The sequence below is a fragment of the Pogona vitticeps genome, chromosome 1 (assembly GCF_051106095.1).
Source record: "Pogona vitticeps strain Pit_001003342236 chromosome 1, PviZW2.1, whole genome shotgun sequence".
Taxonomy (NCBI): Eukaryota; Metazoa; Chordata; class Lepidosauria; order Squamata; family Agamidae; genus Pogona; species Pogona vitticeps.
Window position 1 is genome coordinate 95,867,452 of NC_135783.1, and position 23,255 is coordinate 95,890,706.

The 23,255-nt window shown below is 39.7% G+C and overlaps 1 protein-coding gene across 5 annotated transcripts in view; it reads left to right on the forward strand.

Annotated features, from left to right (window-relative positions):
- AK9 (adenylate kinase 9) overlaps nt 1–23,255 on the forward strand; it is an 87,182-nt gene that overhangs the window by 42,792 nt on the left and 21,135 nt on the right. For 3 of the 5 annotated variants that reach the window (XM_072997956.2, XM_078385148.1, XM_072997965.2), the window contains 12 exons: nt 2,270–2,344; nt 4,085–4,162; nt 5,757–5,963; nt 7,806–7,954; nt 9,818–10,030; nt 11,515–11,796; nt 12,531–12,652; nt 14,537–14,756; nt 15,885–15,941; nt 17,029–17,232; nt 19,913–20,131; nt 21,773–21,986. In XM_072997956.2, the coding sequence (XP_072854057.2) occupies nt 2,270–2,344; nt 4,085–4,162; nt 5,757–5,963; nt 7,806–7,954; nt 9,818–10,030; nt 11,515–11,796; nt 12,531–12,652; nt 14,537–14,756; nt 15,885–15,941; nt 17,029–17,232; nt 19,913–20,131; nt 21,773–21,986 (2,040 nt within the window). Of the gene's footprint in view, nt 1–2,269; nt 2,345–4,084; nt 4,163–5,756; nt 5,964–7,805; nt 7,955–9,817; nt 10,031–11,514; nt 11,797–12,530; nt 12,653–13,506; nt 13,626–14,536; nt 14,757–15,884; nt 15,942–17,028; nt 17,233–19,912; nt 20,132–21,772; nt 21,987–23,255 lie in introns of those variants that run through there. The other 2 variants (XM_078385147.1, XR_013541554.1) reach the window with 2 other exon arrangements.

Consider the following 23,255-nt stretch of genomic DNA (forward strand, 5'->3'; position numbering starts at 1 on the left):
CTCTAGACTGTCTTGTTCCTTTTTCTCCCATGTCATCTTTATCTTATGTTAAGGTAGTTACACTGCAATAATGTGGTCATTTAGTCTGACAAAGGTTTACACACAGCATCATTGATTTTTGATGTACCTATCATCTTCAGGAATTAGTAGTCCCATCAGCAGAAGAGAATGGTTGGTTCCAGCGGTGATGGAGGTGGAGAAATGAGTGAAGGGCAGCTACTAGCCAGAAGCATTAAGGAAAGGTGGCTCTGGTGAAAGATATTTCATAGTCAATACTAGTAACACGCAAGCAGATTCTTTTTAATACTGCACAAAAGGTGCCAGTGAACTTCTGCTGAATAGTTTATACCTTGAAAACAGTCTGATGAATCCAAAATGAAACGAGATGATGCTGGAAAAGGAAACTCCCAGTAAAGCATGAACAATTGTTAATAAAGCATCTGAATTAAAGCCAAAAGGATATCTAGTTGCTAATGTGCACAGATGTAAAAAGAATGCCTGATGCTGCTTTGCACCTACAATTGAAATGTGAAATATGAGAAGTTTGAATCAAGGAAGCTCAAATAGTAAAACAAAAATCTTACGTATTGCAGTAGATGATGTTTGTTTGTTTATCACACATCTAGCAAATTGCTACTCTGGGTGGTATACAACATAAATTATGGAATTGCTCTAAAACACTAAACTTATCGCAAAAATACACAAACCAATGTGGCAGCAAATAACAGTATCAGAACACACAGTCATCATTCCTCTCCTCCTTCCTCCACTGTCCCAATTAATTGGGGAAAACCAAAGCTTTCCTAAACTCTGTTTTCAGGAGTTTTTTAAAGACACAATTGGAAGGTGCCTGTGGTAATTCCTGTGGGAAAGAATTCCGCAAATGGAGTACAGCAGACCCTCTACTTGCGGAATTAATCCATATTGGAACAGTGGCTGCAGGTTGAAAAGTCTGTAGGTCGAATCTCCATTGACCTACAATGCATTGAAAACCGATTAATCCCGTAACCGGCCGTTTTTGTTCCATTTTTGTTCCATTTTGGTTTTTTTCTGGTCTGTAGGTCGATTCTCAGGCTGCAAGTCGAACCTAAATTTTGCGGCCAGAGAAGTCTGTAACTCGAAAAGTCTGTAAGTCGAGGGTCCACTGTACCACTGCTGAGAAAGCCCGGTTTCTAGTTGATATTTTCTGGGCTTCTCAAGGTGTCAATACCTGCATACACAAGGTCTGTGACGATCAAGTCAGACGGGCAGCCAAATTAGGCAGAAGACATTCAGACAAGTAACAAGGTCCAAAACCATTTAGGGCTTTATGTTCCATGACGTGGAAGTGGACTGGTAACCAGTGCAGGTGAACCAGAGTTGGGGTAATATGATTGAACTTCCTCACCCCAACAACCAATCTGACTATGTTCTGGATCTCCTGAAGCTTCCATACCAGCTTCAAGGGAAGCCCCACATAGAGTGCATTAGTCAGTTTCTGAGATTCCTGGTGTATAGACCAATGTTGCTAGGGGCCTGTCATCCAGGTAGGGACACAGCTGGGCAATTCACTGAAGTTGGAAAAAGACAGAACATACCACAGTGAGACCGGTTTTTCCATGATCAATGCTTCATCTAGAATCATGCTCAGACTGCACCTCTGATCCTTGATAAGGGAGTTAAATCCACCAAGTTCATGACAGATACCCAGAAAAGTACTCAGAAAAGTAGATGGATCCCCCAGCAACATGATCTCCATCTTTTCTGGATTGCAATTCAGTCTGGTCTTCCTTGTCCAGTACAGAACTGCAGCCAAGCAGCTTTCTAGGCACTGGGCAGGATCCATTGCTGTTGGATTAAAAGAAGAGATAATGCGGTGTGTCATCCGTATATTGATGAAACAAAGCTCTAAATCTCCTGATGACCTCTCCCAGTGGCCCTATATAGATAGTAAACAGCATTGGGGAGATGATTGCAGGTCCCCACAACTGGGGTTGAAACAGCCTGCCTTAGCTGCAGTCTCTGAAATTGACCATCCTGGAAAGACCAGAGCTAGCTTAATGCAAGGCCATCGATTCCTAACCCAAATAGTCTATCCAGTACAATAACATGGTCAACAGTATCAGAGGGGCTGAGAGATCAAGGTGGGAGGCGGAGAACCTGCAAATCACATGTTTCCTACCTTGAGGTCACTTTTTTTTTACTTTTAATACAGATGGTAGGAAGGGGGATATTGCACATATATAGTGCATATCACTCTATAGCTGTTGATTTCTGTATCCAATCACAGAATTAGAACTGTCTGAGGGACAGCTTGAAGCACAGTCATCTGAAGAGTCCAAAGAACACGAAGAATCAAAGTCAGGTAATCTATTTCACTTAAATAAAATTGTCATTTTTATTGATTTGTTTGCAAAATGTATTGCTGATGAAGAGTTTCTTATTCTTTTCTTCAAACATTAGGTTTGCACACTGTTTAAGTGATAAAACAGTGGTTCCCAACCTTGACTCTCCGGATGTTCTTGGATTGCAACTCCCAGAAATCCTAGTGAGCACAGCTAGTGGTGAAGGATTCTGGGTGTTTTAGTCCATGAACTTAGAGCAACCCAACTGCTCTAGAACTATTTTATCCATCAGAGTTTAGCTTTGGGTGACGTCCAGTCAAGAGTATAGTCAGGAGCACCAGTCCACAATCTCTTAGAAGAAGGGTGTAGAGAAAGAAGAGATGATAGCTTGAAGGACAGCCTTCATGGATCTTCTCAGACCTTGAACCTCCCTGGCAAGTGAGGTCAGGTTGTCTCTCTATTTGCTGCCCCTTGTACCGAATGCGTATGTTCCACAGGTTATTCTATGGCACCCAAGTACCTAAAGATCACAGTACCTGCCAGATCATCTCTAGCATCAAACCTGTGGATCATTTCACACCATAAGGCATACGTGTATTTCCTCTTCTTTGAATATTACCCTTGAAAGCACAGAAATCTTTCTGTTGTGCTCCAGACGTCAGACATGGAAATGAAGCAATATTGTCTCCCAGGGAAGCAAGCTCATGTTAGAATAAACTGAAATTTTTTTCCTCTTAAGGGAGTTCCACTTCTACTTATGTTCCTACTGTATTGTCTACTGGACCAATGAGACAAGGAAAATCAACAGTAGTTCATAATAGGACTCCTACTGATGGCAGCAACGTTACAATGCTTACATCAGCAGGGAGGAGGTTGCTAAGATGATGTGGGGTGGCAAGGGAAAATCTGGCCTCTAGACATCTAGAATCCTTAGGTTTCTCTCTGTCTGGAATTTTCTTCACGAGATGAAGCTAGGTACGTGCTGTCTGTTTTCCTACAGTTTAATTTTCTTCATATTCATCCTCATTGGAATTCATTTCAGATGATAACTGGGTTAGTAATTATCATTCCCATCACAGAGGCCATTTTTTATTGAAGTGGCTGCCAGGACTGCAGAACAAAGAGTGCATGAAGTATTTTATTTCTATTTAAATTGTTTGTTTTTAAAACCATAATTTATAACATTACATTTTTTTCTCTTTTAACTTTCTGTGATGTTCCCAGATAACCTCTGTTTTTTGATAGTGTAATACAGTAAATAAATTTTTAGTATGTCTGTGGATAGGACTGGTTTCAGGTCTCTCCTATCCTTATCACCACCCTGTGCTTTGCACCACAACATATCTCAGCGTTAAAAAATCCCTTTCTCGGCGGCATATCACTGTCACTGCATTCCTGTTTTTCTATCTAAATTGACACTTTAAACATGCTTTCTTTCTTTCTTTCTTTCTTTCTTTCTTTCTTTCTTTCTTTCTTTCTTTCTTTCTTTGCCTATTAATCCTTTCCTTGGCCCTATACTTAGAGTATTTTATGTCTATATGAATCTCTTTTTGTATCTTAAATACTTGTTAGCTTTTCATATGTAATAGAGCAAGGTAATCTTTTCTGTTCCAGATCTTTTCGCTTACACCTTTCATCAGCTTCACATAGTACTGTGGGATTATGGGAGATGTAGTCCAAAACAATTGATAGGTTGTAGGTTTACCACTTTTGCTAGAAATCATGCAGGAGGACTGATCATTCCTTGTGTCTTTTCACAGAGTCAATAGAACGCCATGAAAGTGAATTAAAAGAGGAGTCACATCTTGAAATACTGAAAAGCATTGCATCTGAACTAGGTCAGAGGTCAAATTAATTTTCTTCCCCCATCTTTCTTTACATTATATTTAGTCATCCAATTATACTTTATTTGTATTAGGGATGCATACTAGCACAAAAATTTGGATTTGGAATTCAGAATTACAGCCGTTTAGATTCAAAATTCAGAATTATAAAATTTTAGAATTACTGGATATACGGAACTCCGTTACAGTCAATTTGAATTCTATATAGTCATTCTTTTTCCCCTTTAAAAAACACAATCAGGCAAAACATTTTTTAAAAGGATTTCCCTGTGTCCTCTGATACCTTCCCCATGATTGTGCCAAACAAAGAGAGTGCACACCAACATCCATCAGTGCCCACAGAACAGGAAATGGCTATAATGGGCATACTAACTGAACCCTGAACAGTAGGAATGCCATCAGGAAGTGTCAGCAGCATTGGGGAAGCAGAGGATAAGTCACTCTGGGGAGTGGGTAAATACCCTGGGCAAGACGGACAGGCAGATTGGGACAGCACATAGTTTGTAGTGGAGGGGAACTGTGCCAACCGCATGGGCACAGCACAGTAGAGTGAGTGAGCACAATAATAATAATAATCACAGAACTGCAGAGGGAAGGGACCCTGTGGAACATCAAGGGACCCTGTGGAACATCAACCAGACTAGATGGGCGGGATATAAATCAAATAAATAATAAATAAATAATAATAAATTAGCCCCTCTCAGTTCTTGAAGAATGAAATAACCAGAGGAGGGGGCAGCAGACTGAAGTATTCCATACCTAGTACTGGGAGCAGAGTGTACCATTCTCTCTTACTTCAAAGGGACTTCAGGGAAGCCCAGCAATGGTAGGTTGAACTTAAGGAAAGAAAGTTTTTCTACAGATCCAGGTTCCAGGCATGAGGGCTGTAGACTGACAATGTCCCCTACAGGAGAGAACCCTCTGTCACTCTAACCACTCTAGTTGGTGGGTAAAACAACACTCCCCACTGCCACCTTGGCCAGACCTCCCCAAACAGACTCCTCCACAGCCCAGGAAGACAAAGGAGGGGTCTCTATTGGCTTGCAGGGCTCCTACATGTATGCCTCTACCTCTGCTTCTCCAGTATTTTTCCCCTGGGGTGGTATTTCTGAAGGACAGACCCCTGCCTTGACAAGACTGTGTCCTGGAAAGCTTGCTCTGATGTTGCAGGCATGAGGGACTTGGACTCTACAATACAACTACTCATGCATATTCATCCTCATTGGAACTCATTTGGGATGATAACTGGATGATTACAGTGCTATGAGCATGGCTAGTTTCTTTCTGCTCTGTGTGACCCCCTCAGTGCCAGCTGGGCCTTCTTTACAAGCTGCTACTGCATGTGATGGAAAGTTGGCTAGCATTGCCCCCACCTGCTTGCTCTGCTGCTTAATATGCATTGCTCCCTGCTTAGTTCACGAGTCCAAGAGAGTTGCTAGAACAACTGGCAACTCTCCCGCTACTTTTGGAAACCTTGGTCTCCACTGGGCAACATTTTGGCTACATGGGCACTGGAATTTATGCCTCAATGAGTGGGATCTTGTATATATGTATATTTTAATGTGTAAATGCAGTTTGATTTGTTTAGGAATAACGTTTCCTGAGTATCCTGAAGATGGTTTCCCAGATGTGGCTGAAATGGAACCCTTTAAAAACAAAGTGCTTCAGTTCACACAACGCTGGCAAAAAATGGAGGCAACACTTGCAGAATCACCGTTAGTTCAGATTGCCGAGTTAGAGATCGAAGGGCAAACCGCACAGATGCTCCTGAACCAGAGCATTCTAGCTATGGAACGTATGTAATTTTCTCCACTTTTTAAAAAAAGATTTGTTCTAAATTGGGAGACTGAAAAAAGAAAGTATTTTTAAAAAGAAAAAAAAACAATCTAGAAGAGCAATGATGCTAGTCTCTAAAAATATGAACAGTTTTAATAGAATACTATTATTAGTATTATTTGTTCCTTCAAGGCAGGTGCAAAGAGCATTATGTAATTGTTTCCTGCCCAGGATTGTAAAAATAGTGGGTTATGAACAGTTTCATCTCCTTACACAGCGTCAGTCATGCCCTAACACCTGCCCTTATGAAACAAGCAAAACAAAACAAAATCTTGAGAGACACTGTGGGTGCATGCATGCAACAGCACAATTTCTTTTAAGAAACCAAAAACAAATTTGTTTCTTTATTAAGATTCTGGTTTTGAGCCAATCCCAATAAGCCAGTTCAGGAGGATAGGTGAGTAGTGGAGACGAGCTGACTATCAGGACAATGGTACACAGCTGCCTATTTAAAATTTTGCACCATCGTTGTCCCATCTGGAGGCAGAGCTAGGACAACCAAGCGGCCTTCAGAGGGAAAGTTTTAAGAGATCAGGCTGGGCAATTTATATAACACTGGGAGTAATCGAGAAAAATGAGAGTTAGGGGCACCACATCTGTGCAGGAGGGAAATCATAGAGGGAATTCATTAGGAAGAACTGGTTGACACACATCTGGGCAGAGGGGAATCTGAAGTCGAAAATGGTGACTTTCCTCTCTGTTTCGTCTGCAGTGTTGGACATTAAAGTATATACTGCCTCTGAATATGGCAGTTTCCTTTAACTGTCATGGGTGATAAAAATGGATACAGCTGCCCTTCCAGAATGTTTAAAGTCATCATCTAGTAGCTTTTCTTTCTAATTCCTTCGGCAATAGATGTCATAAATTGCATTGTACATCATTGTATTAAAGTGTGGATGTGCACAGAGACCTCCGATCTATAAGGAGAAGAGCTATTCAGAATTCATCTGGGAATTATGGATGGTCCAGGCCTGCTAGCACAGCAGTCAGGAACCAAGTGTATTCAGGTTGAGCAAAGTAAGCAGTGTGTGGCATGTACAGATCGCATGCAGTCTTCTTGTGCTTTTTTGTGCCTCCTTGAGTCGTAAGTGCTGTAAACTATTCTTTTAATTTTAAAAATTCAGCTACACAGTAGTAAAAAACAGACTACCCTTAAAACTAAGAGGTTTCTGCTTTAAAACAAGGTGTGCATGCTGAACACATCTTACTTGAATCCTGTTGACACCCCAGAAGCTTTTTAAAACACTAGCAAGTTTTTGAATAAGACATATGTTGGTCTGACACATTTCTGTAAAGCAGAAGCATCCCTTTCAAGGTTTTTATGCCATTGGCCATTGAATATTGCTGCCATGGGGATTGCCCTCACTGGGTCTGGAGTGGTAGTGCAACCCTAGGAAGGTGTCCACTCTTGGTGTGTACAATTGCTACAGATAATGATGATAACTCAGAATCTCAGCACTCCTTACACCACACAAAATGGCGAAACCTAGGCTGTGACCCTCCTTCTTGGCATGTCATCATATTGTTCTCTGAGTATGAGTAGATGTGGATAATTCTTATTTAAGGCTAAGGACTGGGTAGTAACAACACCTGAAATCCAATAGACAGTCATGCGCACGTATCTCTCACTGATTTTAGCAGTTCTGCAGATATTTGACAGTACACCAGATTATATTCAGTCAGTCGTTTGCACTAGTTTCCAGGAAAAGCCTTGTTGGAATTTACCTGAGGTCTTGTGTACACATTCATCTTTAGAGAGCAAAAGACTTATATAAGCTATAAATGGGAAATCTCTTGACAGAACCTTTGAAGTATCATGGCTGGGAATTTGGTCCTGAAGATGAGGAAGAAGAACAAGAAGATTTGCAGGCTGAAGCAGAGGCGTTGGCAGAGGAGGAGGAGGAGGAAGACGAAGACGAAGATGAGGAGGAGGATGAAGAAGAAGAAGAAGTAAGCAGTGGCCTAGATTTAATGTAGATAGTCCATAGATGTGATTTTAAACACATTTTTGAGCACAGAGAGCAAGATACGTTACCTTCTTACTACATTATGTGTTGTACATTTCTAGTTTTGTGCCGAGGGAATAGTAAGCTTTGTAGGTTCTGTCCAGCCGTGTATCACTTCACACAAGATAAGGAACTATCTTTAGAACTAGAAGGCCAGAACTATTAACTACTTTTTTGGAAACTAGGGCTTCCCTACTCTATTCACGAAACTCACATGAGATTGGCGTATGCGTGTAGAGGACAGAGAAATACCTGTGTGTGAGCCTGCAACATTGTCCAGATTGGTTCCACACTAAAATCACCTGTATTGTGTTTCCTTCTGCCAAGGAATTAGAGACTAGAAGCAGCAGGTGTGCTCAGAGTGGGTAGGTTCATGCCCTTCCATCAAGAAATACCAATAGGCGAACCTTTTTCCTTCGAGCACCTGCTTTTTAATAATTGACATCATCATATGTTGTCAAGTCAATTCTGAGTTATGGCGACCCTTTTCAGGGTTTTCTGGGTAGAGAAGTGGTTTACCGTCTCCTTCTGCTTGGGGGCATCCTGGGACTGTCCAGCTTGCCCAAGGCCACATAAGTCTGGCTCTTCTGGGATGCATAGTGGGGAACTGAAGCCCCAACCTCTGCCTCTGCAGCCAGATAACTATCTCACTGAATTATCCTGCCCAGCTCTACCTGTTTTTTAACCCCTTGGATTTTGGAGCCTGGCAAAGCTCCAGTTGCCCAGCCTGGTTATGGCTCTGTAGAAGGTTGATGTCCTGAGTAAGGCAAAAAGTCTACTTCTGCTCATCTGAAGAACAGCCTGTCTGAAGTGTCGAGCTGATCGATGACTTGACAATGGATTCATATTTCCATTTCCATGGGAAATTGAAGGTGTGTCTTTTCCCCAAAATATTCACCAAGTGCAGAATTTTAGCCCCTAAATCATTTGATGGTTCCTATGCTATGGAAAACATTGTTTATGTTCCTCTGAATTTAAGAGGGAATGCCTATGGTACTTTTTACCAACATGGTAGTCTGAATTGTTTCGGCCCAGTGGGAGCTGTCTTCGAATAGAAACAGTGTTCTAGGTGCTGATCTCCCCTTCCAAGAATGTAAACAATTGTTTTTAGGGAATCTTGGAACCTCAAGTAGGTGAATATTACTCAGAACCAAACACAAGACAGTCTAGCACATTTAGCCCATTGTTATAAGTGTTCAGAGTTGTCTATTATCATAGCACATGATTTCACTTAGCCCAACTCTTATATTCCATTCAGTTTTGTTTTCTTATTAGTCATTGAAAGGTAAATATTGGCTTGATTTAGAATTCTGAATGCCAAGGTTTGTATCTCTAGGGAAATCATGTTGTGGAAGGGGTTTTAGCTTCTAAAGGAGAATTGAATGTCTTGTCTAATTTGGCCCTCAGGTGACACTCAACACACATGGAAAAGATAGAGATGTGGTTACTTTGCTCATGGTTCATATGCTATGAACTCCTGCACCCACTCCAGCACTTATCACATTCTAAATGAGGAAGGCCTCCTTGAGTGCTGTAGTGCAGTGGTTCCCAACCTTGGGCCTCCAGATGTTCTTGGACTTCAACTCCCAGAAATCCTGGTCAGCAGAGGTGGTGCTGAAGGCTTCTGGGAGTTGTAGTCTGAGGACATCTGGAGGCCCAAGGTTGGGGACTACTGCTGTAGTGGATAGGCAGCAATTTCCTGTTCACTTGGTTCCCAAGTCAAGACCAGTGGGTTGGATTACATTATTAAGAGGTATTTATTACAACAATGGTCAATACATGATCGGAAATACTTTGCTATTTGAAGGATGAAGAAAAAATTGCTCAGAAGAAGAGACACTTGGGAGACACCAAGCACTTTTGTCCAGTGGTTCTGAAGGAAAACTTCATCCTTTGCCCGGGACTTACTGAAAACACTGCTAAGTATCGAGAAAAATTCTATTACTTTGCAACCCCAGAATACAGAGATAAATTTTTGGAAACCCCAGAAGAGTACCTGTCTCACAATGAACCATTAAAAGTATGTAATAGATGTTTTTTTTAATCATACATCTGGGTTATAATATTAATTTTAAATGTGGTTCTACTATTATTTGATATAACTATGTATTGTTCATATTTAATAACATCTCTGATACAAAGAACATCATTCTGTTTTCCCTATGAAACAGCAAAGGATTTTGAAAATCTCAGATACTAAAATTGTCCAACACAAGATATATCTTGGCTAATTTGTGATTTACAGAACCGGTTTCCATTCAAAATGTCTGGAATAACTGTCTAGCGACACATAATTCATTGCTGAAGAGTTAATTGAAAGCTGTGCCTTTATATTTCCATTTTAGAGAATTCCTTAAAATGCATGTCAAGATCACTCCGCACCCAGATTTTCTGGCAGCGGTGGTGGCCCAGGCTTCCTGGATGGCAGCCACTCATGCTTATGCTTTTTTGAGCCTTCCCATTCTTTCTGCTGCCTATGAACATCTCTGGACAGTGACTTCTAGAAGCTACTTGACTTTCAATTTCCCAAAGTCCCAGAATGCCTGGTATCTCCCAGCATTACTCCAGAACTTTGTGGAAATAACTGATTCACTTTGCTGTCCCAGGCAGTACTACCCCTATCCACAGGATGGACATCATTGGGTGTGATCAGACCTGGGGTATCAGTCGCCTTACCAAAATCCAAATGTGAAAGGACACATTGAGTTGATAAGTGTTGAAGCTAGAGTAAGGCTTAGTCTTCAGCCAGGCAAGGACTACGAGAACTAGATTGTGAAGTGCAATTGTTGGAAGGCATTGGAAAGCCCTGTCAACCTAGTAAGAACAAATTCCCAGGCTTCTAGTATTTTAATTATACAAAGCCAATCAGAAGCTTCATACTGCCTGCCAGTCAGGATGAATATTCTTTTTGTGTCCAAAGAGTGCTCTGTAGCCCCAGCTCACAGATTAGGTGACTCATTTGGCTGTATTCCAGTTTCAGACCATAGATAGGCCCAACAGTGTGTGTTTGAAACTGGGGTGAGCAATCTGTAGCCCTTCAGATATTGTTAAATTCCTGTCAGCCCTATCCATGGCCAGCATGGCTAGTGGTCATTGATGATGAGAGATGTGGTAAGAATGTCACTAGGCTTCAAATAAGAAATCATTCCTCTTATATACTAATAATACTTTGGTTAAATTAATTTATTTATTAGCTCTCATTATTACTAAAGAAAAAGTGTGGGATTGTGTTAAATAAAGGAAAAGCATTTTTTTAAGTTGAAAGTGAGATGTGAATGGAAATCTGTTTTGTATTTTTATCAACTTTGTAGGTGATCAAATTCTTTTAAGCAAGACAAAGGTGTGTGCTGTCAACTAATAATATGCATTTGAGTGGTATATATGATTGCCTCCTCGGAAATATTTCATCCTCTTATACAGCAAAGAAACATGTTGTGACCTTATTCAGCAAAGCCCTGGAGTTTTAAAATCCAAACAATTACACTGATATTTTTCTTTTTTCAGGCTCCCCCCATACGGATATGTCTTTTAGGCTCTCATGGAGCAGGTAAAACAGTCTGTGCCCGCTGGTTAGCAGACAAACTAGGTATTTTCCACATTCAGTTTGAAGAACGTCTACAGGAACTGATCATGATCAAAACAGGAAATAGAGTAGGACCAGAAGATGAGGATGAAGACGAGGAAGAATCTTCAATTCAGGAAATGGCAGAATCTGCTCCTACTGTTCATGGCAGTACAACTGAAACGGAATTTGAGAGTGAAGATGATAGTAAGCGAACCCAAGAGGTAATACCAACTTCATAGTTTCCATAGGGGAGATCAAGAAATTAAGGGCTGGTTGACATAACCAGCTGGTTTCTGTCTACCAGCATTCATCCTCCAGTTTCCAACTCATCTTCAGATCTACCCTGGAAGATTGGGAGACCCTCCAGAGCAGATTCTGGGGCACGAAAAGGGGCTGTAGAAGGAGGAGATTATGGGAAAGTTATGTTGTCTAAATTGGTCTACTTATTGTATTAAAATTCAGATATTGATCATGATTGTCTGACTCAAGCCCTGGTCTGTATCACTTTAGACCCTAAGTTAAGATCTTTGTGTGTGAAGATACTACCACACACACACACAAAAAGCAGCCTCCCATGATGTAGAAAGATAGCATATCAGAAAAAAAAGAGTGGTGTTCATCTCTTGTTCCTCTTCTTTGTATCAGTAGTGTGGTCCTTCTGTGTGGGGGTGGAATGAAATGTTCAAAAGTGAACATGTACTGTGTGTGTTCCATATAATATGTAGTCTAGGTATAATGTGTTTGAGGACAAAATAAAATCAATACATTCAGCTCTTCTGACCTTACTGAAAGCAGCAGTATATGAGCAAAATTAAGGACTTTGTCAAGGAAAAAATTAAGAGAATGAAATATGTGAGATCCTTTTAATTAAAGTTCTAAACTATGTTGTCATTCTTCATTTTAAAAAAACAGGAGAATCTCAGATTTTTACATGTAGTTTGACTCATTTTAACAGAAAGAAATGCAGCTAACAGATGAGGAAGAAGCAATCAAGGCAAACATAATAGAAAATGAACCCATACCCCCTGAGGTACTTGACAATATTGTTCCTGAATGGTGGATGAAGGAACCGTTTCGGTAGGTATCTATTTCTTGTTATTCTGTGTAAAGGTGTTAGGACTCATTGGAACTGAATTTTTTATAGATATGTATGACTGTTCAGCCAGTTCCTGAATCCATCTTGATTTATGCCATAAGGAACATATCTCTCCATCTTAGTCTTCATGAGCTGTTTTCATAAAGAAATAACCAATAAGCTTCATAATGAAATACAGGTTACCAAAGCTCCTTGCCCAATTATTCTCCTTTCCCTAAATCAACTGCTATTAGAAGATGAAAACCTGTTAGTGTTCAAGAGATAAAATGTGAAGCATTTTTTGTGATTGAGTAATTATATTTGTAAATCAAGCCTCTGTTTATTATCTTTGAAGATCAATTACAGAACAAAGTGAGCTAATTTTCAGGCTACAGGAGATCTGAAAAGCTCCTGCTGTGGGAATTAAACACCAGCATATAAGAAATTTTGGTTCTGATCACAGATTATCTATAATATATAGTCTGGCCCTCAGTGATGTTTAGAGCCAAAGGCAAAATGGTGGCTCAAGGGGTAGACTCAGATATTGACTATAACTTATATGCTATATATTAAAATGCCCCCCACGTATAAATAAGTTACATCTGATGTCCTTCAGAGCTTCAGTAGATGCTTTTCTCACACCATTGCACTGCCTTATTCACTGAATTTTAGGGGCTTCACAAAACATCACCCTTCACTTATAAGCCTCCACTATTTTTCCAACTACTTCTTCCATCTTTTTTCTACCACTGAAAGTCCATTATGGAGAAAAAGAGAGAATAATATGCAGTGCTTTTTAATGGCTGTTACAATGAGCCCCCTGTCTGAAAATGCTTTTGTCTGTTCCACAATTCAGGGTCAAACCCTTACTACCGATCATCTGGTAATCTGTCAGTGTTGGTGGACCTATTAGGAGCTTTGGGTTTCCGTTTTTTCAGATCCTGCAACAATAACTAATTCTTTTGAAAAAAGATTGTGAGTTATGTATCCCTGCTTTTGATCTTAAGCCTTTGTCTGAGCTGAGATGTGAAACTATGGTTTCCATCAAAGCCTTGCTCTAAAAAAATGTAATAGTGCTCACAAGAAATACATTTGTGCTGCTCTATCACAGGGAAGTCTCTTAGGCATAACGTTTAGTGGGACATAAGCCATAATCCAGACCAATAGAAAATAGAGTAAATTGTTGTTAGCTTTTGTCTTCAGTACCAGCATTGAATGAAAAATATCCTTTGCCTCATGTTTGTATTGAAATACTAATATAGAAAAATAATGGATGCAAGGACTGCACCAAATGACACAGCAGACCTTTACCTGAACCTAAGCAGCTTAGCCTGAACCAGCCCAGTTCATTTGAGGTCCTGTAGATAAGCCTTCAGTTACAGTACTTTCAAGGGTGTAGGACGGATCTCTTTTAAAAATATTTTCTTTTTTAACTTAATCAGGGATAACACTCCTTTTGCAGTGTAACTTTAAATTTTGATAGTTGCTTTTTATTTTGGAGGAGTATAGTATCGTGAAATAGTGGATAATATCACATGATAGTGGAATATCACATGGCTCAAATGCTAGCTCAGACTGTACCTCGTGCTGCTGTCTTGTCCTCTGTTGTTGGTGTTCAGGCAAAAGTGAAGTGAGTGAGTGTATCTTGCACTACTAACTGATACCTTGCAGCACTGAGATGGGTTTCTAAAAGCTGCTCAAAAATAATGAGTTACTTTTGAGAATCAGAAGTTACTTTTAAATTTATTTTAAAGTTACTTCTAAAATTATAATAGTAACTAATATTGGACCCAGTGCTGCAATTATAACTAATTACTATTAAAAAGGAACTTTCCAGTACATTTTTAATACAGTATTTCATTTTTCTATATGCTGTTCTCATTTAGATCGACAGGGTTTGTCCTGGATGGTTTCCCCCGAACTGGGGATGAGGCTCAATATTTAGGAGAACATTTGCTTTGTCCTGATGCTGCAGTCTTTCTTGAAGTTGATGAAGATGATGTTGTTGACCGGATTCTCCCCATGCGGGTGCAAAAATGGCGTGAGAAACAAGCTAAGAAAATGGAAAAGAAAAAGCTGATGAAAGAACTAAAGGAGAAGATCAGAGTAATATTTTTTTTTAAAGCTAGGCATGTATAATTGGGGTGGGGGACAGGGAGAGATAATGACCCTGCTGGTAGGATTATGATCTAAAAATGTTAGAAATTTTGATCCAAGTCCAGTTGCTGGTATAGAGTTTTTTAAAACATTATTTAAGAAAATTATATGTTTGTTCAGAAAATTATAGGAGAGCACTAAGTGATAGAAAGATAAAATCTACAGCAGATGACTGTCAAAAACTACTTTCACTTATGGAGCCCAGATCAGAGAAACAGGCATGGCTGAGGATATTCATGCCATGCGAACTAAGGGTCAAACTGGATAAGACAGTTAGCACCTTATAACAAGTGTACTTCCTGAAGTGTTGGAAGAGATCTTCATGTCATCACACATGCTTTCACTCAGCTCCCTATCTTGTACTGCAGCAAACGACATTTGGGGATTGCTCACTGGAAGGTACACACAGTCTCAATGTGCAGGTTTTACTGCCCTGGCAAAGAGCTGGTGATCCTTTTCCACTGCAGTTTCAGTACTGCCACAACTGAGGCCTAACTCTGCCCTGTCGTTTAAAAAGAATAAGAACACTTCTGATGAAACACATATACATAGCCTTTATTATTACATACTACATAGACTATATGCCCCAAGGTATGGGTGGTATCTTGCAATAGAATTTAAACACTGGGAGCTCATTGTATCTCTAGCCCTATAGCTATATATATGAATAGATATAAATATAGATGGATATTTGCTTTTATACACTTCCAACAAGAATACAATGCACTTTTATACAGGTTTCAACAAGAATGCACCCTTCTGCATAGCTCTTAACAAACTACCTCAAAACTCTTATTTTTTCCCCTAACAAATTCTAATCTCTCGGAGAGAGACAGAGAGATAAAAACAACATCTCTACAACAGTGTACCAGCTAATCAACACACAGTTCCAATCACATACATTCCACCCCACAACCTGTTTCAACAGACTCCTCTGGCATACATCTAACTTGCAGCTACTACTCAAAACCTATGTATGCCAATATATACTTATATACAAAATATATATACAGTAATTTGGAATCACTAAAGTATCTGTTTTCAAAAATAAATTAACTTCAGATCTTTTACTGACAGGGTGACCTAATTGCCAGAAGAAGAGCAGAACTTATTGCTGAACAACTAAAAAGGAAGGTAAAACCCATTGCGGTTTTGAATTTCTGGTAAAATTCTCCTTTTCTTGTACAGTAGAAGAAACCCACAAAGACCCACAGAGGAGAAGAATGACAAGAGTTCCCTAGAGTCCACCCATTTCTCATTAACAGGCACTTTAAGTATGAATAACTTTAAATCAGTTGTAGGAGAAAGAATAAAAAATGCTTCTGTATGTACAGTTGCCTCAAATTACAGACTTGTGTGCGCTACTTTCTGTACTGCACATATATTAGCAATCAACCAAACAGATCAACAGCAAACACTGCCACCAACCAACAAAAGAAAGTGATAGAACACTCAGCAGAGAGGTGGGACTCTTTAAATTCAAAATGTGGAAGGAATTGTTGTGGACCATAATTTACAGTACATTTTCAAAAGTACAGTAAGCAGCTAAAATAATAAATAAGCATAGAAGTCTGGTTTTTTGTACACATTTTTCTTCAAAATAAGAGATAATTAATTCTTTCCCTTAAAACCAATGAATGGATTAGCTCCAGACTTGAGAGACTGGAAACGGAGAGCCTTCAGCAGATTCCCTTCCTTCCCAAGGCGGCCTTTTCAGCCCCCTGGAAATGCCAGACAGGGAATCTGCTGGATCGAATGGACTGTGATGTGGAGGGGTGAGGAAGGAGAAACGATAATGTAAATGAAACTGAGGTACAGTACTGTCTGTGAGCAGCTTCTGCATCTTATTAGGTGTCTCCTCTTTCCTCACAGCTCCCATCATAAACTGCCCCAGGAAGCAGGTTCCCCTAACTCTCTGTGTAGCCTTTTCAGAACATTGGAAAGGCTTCTGTGGAGAGGAAGTACGGAACTTGCATTTGCACCAGCCCCATTGCACATCTGCATCTCAATTTCATCCAACGAGAATTAAGTTTGGTTGTTGGTTCTGTGTGTGTTTCCCACTGCAGGATTTCTGCAAATCATCAATATGAAAATATTGGCTGAAATCCTATTATCTGACTTTCTATGCTCAGCCACAGGATTTCAGCCACTGAATCAAAAACTGGTACACATTACTGATCTTTTCGGGAACTATGCTTTAGTTAAATATTTTATTTTGTAGTCTGATACGTCTAGATTTGAAGATCTAGATGAAGAGGATGATGAAGATGAAGATATTGAAGCTCTTCTAGAAGAAGAGTTTCCCAGGGAAGATGATGATGCTGAAGATGAGGAAGAGGAACAGGAGAGTGATGCTATTGACCGCATGAAAACTGAAATTTCAGAGAAATATGAGACAGATATTGCTAGCATACAAAATGTACAGGTATTTTCAATGTTGTTTACTTCTTTTGCCTTAACTCAAGCCTAAAGGAGATTTTTTTTTAAAAAAAAGGTTTCTGTAACTTCAGGCTAAATAAGCATTGAAATCCATTTCTAGGAGTACTTCCTCAAATAACAAAATACTATAATTGATCATCTCTGGAATGCAATCAATAACTATTTGCATAATGCTCTACAGTAATGCTTCACAAAGCAGAGTCTGTTGCTGGTGACAAAACAGCAGGAAAAACACATTTCTTTCAAAGTATGTTCTGGCCCTTAGTTTTGTAAAAAAAAAAGTGGGCTTTTTCCACTGTAACTTGTTTCTTTTAATATCTTCAGTATTGTATCCATTTTGACATATCCAGAAAAACAGACTTCCAGGTTATGATGGGTAAGAGTAAAGTTCTTCTGCACTTAAACTACCTGTAAACATGATAATGCCAAGGAACGATAAACAATACTAGACCTCTTATCAAAAAAACTGAACAAAGTCCTTGTGTGTAAATTTCTGCTGGAAGAAGCTGGAGGATTTTTTAATTCAGTGATGTCGATATTTAATTTAAATAAATGTTGCTCATCTTCTCTCCCCTTTCAGCATCAGATGCTCCTTTTGCCTTGGGGAAAACCCTTGGGAGCCTTGGGATGGGGGCGAAGGGATAGTCAAAATTTGCTGCCAGATTGTCAGTGGTGGTCCCAATCCCAGCAGCAGCAATTTTTTTTACTGTCAAAGGCTTCCCCCTCCCATCTCGAGGCTCCCAAAGGCTTCTCCAGGGCACAAGGGAGCCTCAAAACCTGAAAGAGGGGCAAAATAGAAAGATTTCAATTAATTTGAATAACATTTTATTGGCCAGAATGATTATGTCATCCAGTTCCTGCAATATAAATTTACACTAATAGGGTTTGGGGCACTACCTCATAATTTATTGTGCATTTAAAGGGGCAAACAGTGCCATGATTATTAGATTATATCCAAGCAGAAACATCTTTATTGTTCACATTAATATACTGATCATGAAGGTATTTAAGTTTCATGGGTTTCAGAGAGATTTATAATTCATGTTTAGGAATCTACTTTATCTAAAAGTATAAATTAAGATTGATTTACTACATTTCAGCTTCCCATGTGGCTCAAAAGTTTTGAATAGCCACTCTACATATGACTATACAAGTCTCCCTTTTCTGGGAACAGTAATATAAAATCTATGAGAGTAATAGGAAGCCTTCCTTATGAATCTTAAGGGTGTAGGGCTTAAACCTACTAATGACATCATTTTTCTTCTGGCAGTTGTGAGGTATTCGGAAAAGTGAATTTTTACCAGCATAAAAGTTATGTTTTTCCACAAACAAGCGTAGTCTAAAAGTTAATCAGAACATATTACTTCACAACAAAAGGGTACAGTGGGTTGGGCAAAAAGGTCCATTTGGCAAGGAATAATGTGACATTATTCCATAGTAACTGTATGCAGTGACACATTTCCTCTATACAGTCTTCAAAGCTAGTAGCTGTGGATGATTGCTTTCTGCTCTTGTCATAGGGCTCCCCGGGTACATGAAGCCCCTGTCTTACTCTGGTATAGCTACTCCTCGACTTTGTCCTTCTGCTTGGATTATGGTTCTCTCTGGAATACCTTCTATGTTGCCACCACCGGAATTTCAGTGTACTCCCCTCTCTACACAATACGTTGTGTTACAGAGAATTACAGATGAAAGCTCAAGTATAAGAAGCTGGCAATGCCGTCCAGAGAAACAGGGCAAAATGTGTTGTCTGTATAGCTGTTACAGTTGTCCAACTCTTTGACTTGCACTTACCTGACTTCAGCTTTCTGCAAAAGCCCCCAATAAATCTGTTGCCTGTGTGGATGTCAAAGAATATCTGTCTTCCTTCTAGCCTTGTTCTGCAAAGTTGCCCTCAATTTTTTCGATCATTGCAGGAGCTACCAATAAAGTTTAATAAATCCGGCTACCACAATAAAAATTATAAAATCAGTTTTTAAGAACAGTGTAAGACAAATGTTTTAATGCAGTTCTTTTGAAATGATCATACTTGAAATTAGTTATAATATCGGGCTTGAGTAGCCAGTCCTCTGTCAGTTCTTCATCACACTTTCCAGCAGAAATTCTGTTGAGAGAGATCCATACAACAGCTTTATTGTTTGCTGCATGTCAGGCAAGTAGTTCTTCAGACCTACACCCTGGGCTGCTATAGATGTGAATGGACTGCTAAAATCTTCTCTCTGTTTGTATATGCTGTATGTTGTTGTTCAGTCATTAAGTCGTGTCCGACTCTTCATGACCCCCATAGACCAGAGCACGCCAGGCCCTCCTGTCTTCCACTGCCTCCCAGAGTTGGATCAAATTCATGTTGGTCTGTGTATTTTTTAAAAATTTATTCTATTTATACCCCGCCTATCTGGTTATTTCAACCACTCTAGGCGGTATATATACCTTACTGTATTTGCAAAGACATTCTTTCATTTTGAGAGGCTGGGCCAGATTCCACACCATGAAAACAATGATCTTGATCATGTGATCCTAATTTTTGTGTGTTGGGGAGACCTAAACCATTGTGGACATCTGATTCACACCAAATAGCAGGAACTCTCAAAGTAAGTGATCAGCATTCCAGAGTATAGCAGCTCTTGAGCATCTTATTGATGTCTGTCCTGTTCTCTTGTTTTTAGGAGGAACTTGAAAAACTACTGATACCTCAAATAATTATTAGCTCCAAGAGGAAACCTCACATTGTTTGCTACCAGTTGTATAAAAAGCTGAAGGACTTGGTAGAGAACCGTGAAAGCATTTTTGAGAAATGTTATCCATTAAGATTTCCCCTTGCACGCAAAATGATAGGCCTTTCCTACAAACACCCAAGTAATTTTGGTCAGTGGGACCCTGTTAGGGTAAGTGTCTAATTCCTTGTCTAAAAGTATTTCTTAACATCAATAATATGAATTCTTGTATTGATTATTATACACAACAGCAGTGTGCTATGGCTTCTAGAAATTGCTCATTATTTGAAATTAATCCTATATGGTGAATGTTATTTGTATTTGATAAATGATTATTACTAAGACAAAGTTAGTACATGGATAAAATTTGGAGGGGTAGAGAGGTAGAGCATTCCTCTACTTCCCTGCTCCCTCCTTACCAGAAGTTGGTAACAAACGCAGTGATCATGAGGATGGTATTTTCAGATTGTAAGGATTTCTATCCTAGAATTCACCTAGAATACCCTGGCAGAATTCTGGGCCTTGAAGAGGAGAAACCATAAGGAAAAGAAGTATCTTTTAACCTCCATATTGTGCTTCTCTCGACATGTATCAGCTGGGAAGCAAAAGAGAATGCCCCCTCAGCCACACAGAGCTTCCTGGGAAGGTCCCGAGTGGCCCATCAGCAGGGTACTCTCACTACCCACCAGGCTTTTCTTATCAGGGGAGCCTCTCACCGACCTATCCTACTCATGGACCAGTGGGTTGATTCCTAGGGAGGAGAGCAACTGAGGGGTATTAAAACATAGGAAAAAATAAGCTCGCATCTGTTTACAGCTAACCCACAGCATCTACACTTTTTACGGTTTATTACAATCATATTTATTGTAACATAATATTTTAGAAAATCGGTGTTCTGGGCAGTCTACAACAAAGAAAGAAACATAAATTATGAAACTGCTCTAAAACAAACCTATCACGAAATAATGTAGTATCCACCATAGTTGTGTTCTTCCTGGATTATTGCAACATACTCAGCACAGGGTTGCCATTGAAGAATATTCAGAAACGTCAGCTGTAGCCAGACTGCTGATGGGTGCCTGTTACAGGGAAGATATTATTCCACGGTTACAACATCTTCACTTGCTGCCACTCTGTTTCTGAATCCAATTCAAAATGCTGATTATGACTTTAAAGGCCCTATACAACTTGTATTTCTCAATATTAGCATCCTCTGCCTCAAAGAATTTCAGGGACTCCCTTTTTTGATCCTTGGACTCTCAAAAGAGCAAGACTAGGCAGTTTCAGTGGCTTCTTCCAGGTTGTGAAGTGCCCTTCTTTGGGAAGTCTGGATCGCTCCCTCTGTGCTGGTCCTTCTGTCAGCAGGCAAAGATCTTTCGTTTTAGACAGACTTTTAGCCAGTGAATAAGACTAACAAGTTTTGCTGCAGGATTCTGTACATTTTTACTGTTTTCTATGTATATGTGTGATCAAAATGTTTCTAAACTGCTTTTCATGTTTATATTTCATTGTTTGTAATGTTATAACTTGCCCAATGTTAGTGGTACCACCATTAGTCATTTGCAATCTTCCTTGGTCTATGCACCAGGGGAAATGAAGTGACATTAAATAATTTCATAATAGTGGACGTTATATTCTGCCTTGCTATATTTGCTCGAGAATAATTTGTGTTATGAGAAGTGTTTTAATTAAAACATGGAGAACCTTTGCATAATATTTACAGCAGATTATTTGCTATGTAGATATGGGTTTAGTGTAGGAAAATGGTTGCAATAGTAGTTCAGGACATCAGGAACTCTGTATTTATTGCAGCTAAGTGAAGGAGATGCTATCAAGCCATATCAACACCAAGATACTCCGAGTTATACTGTTCTCCATCGAAACTGTATTTATTTCTTTACAAGCAAAGAAAATAGAGAAACATTTATGAAAAATCCCATCAAATATCTCCGCCAACCTAAGCCTAAACCCACTGTGCCAGTGAAGATTGCAATTGTGGGACCTCCAAAATCTGGAAAGACAACAGGTAAGATTCTGTGTCTTTTGAGTGTGTGTATCAGAAATAGAAGATATGCATTTGTTCTGCCTCTGGAACCAAATGGCAGATAAGCACAATGCCAGCAAGGGAAAGGAGGCCAGATAATCTAAGGTGTTTTCACTGTAACTCATTACTTCTGTGGAGTACATTGAGAATATATTTTTCCGAGAGTACTGAAGGAACTGGCTGAAAAACTCTCAGAACCGCTATCCATTATTTTCTTGAAATCATGGGAAACGGGGGGAGGTGCCAGAGGATTGGAGGAGGGTCAATGTTGTCCCTATCTTCAAAAAGGGCAAAAAAAGAGGAACCTGGGAATTAATTACAGGCCAGTTAGCCTGACATCAATCCCAGGCAAAATTCTGGAACAGATCATAAAGTGGTCATTGTGCCAGCACCTAGAAAACAATGCAGTACAGTGGTGCCTTGACTTACAAACTTAATCCGTATTGGAACAGTGGCCGTAAGTCAAAACGTTCGTAAGTCAAAGCACCATTTCTCATAGGAATGCACTGAAAACCAATTAATCCATTCCAGCTGTTTTTTGTCCTTACGTCAAGGTACGGTTCGTAAATCAAAGCATTAGTTCCCATAGGAACTAATGCAAAACCGGTTAATCCATACTCTACCACTAGGGAGAGAAGTTTTTTTTCTTTTAACCTAAGATGAACTTAGGTCAAAAAAAGGGCAGGCGTTTTGTTTTTTTTTTTCCGTTTGTAAGTCAAAGCTCCATTCGTAACTCAGAGCAATATTTCGCATCCGGAGCTGTTCGTAACTCAAAATGTTCATAGGTCAGGGCATTCGTAAGTCAAGGCACCACTGTATAAGTAGAAGCCAACACGGGTTTGTCAAGAACAAATCCTGCCAAACTAATTTCATCTCATTTTTTAATCAGGTCACCTCCCTGATAGACAAAGGGAATGCTGTAGACGCAGTTTATCTTGACTTCAGCAAAACTTTTGACAAACATGCCCCATGATATCCTGATTAGCAAACTAACCAGGTGTGGGCTGGATAGATCAAGTGTCGGGTGGATACACAATTGGCTACAGAATCATATTCAGGGGGTGATGATTAATGGATCCTTCTCTAACTGGAAGGAGGTAATTAGTGGGGTACCCCAAGGCTCAGTCCTGGGCCCAGTGCTCCTCAATACTTTTATTAATAGATGAGGGAGTGCAGGGAATGCTTGTCAGATTTTCAGATGATAGCAAATTGGGTAGAATAGTTAATACCCTAGAAGACAGAAACAAAATT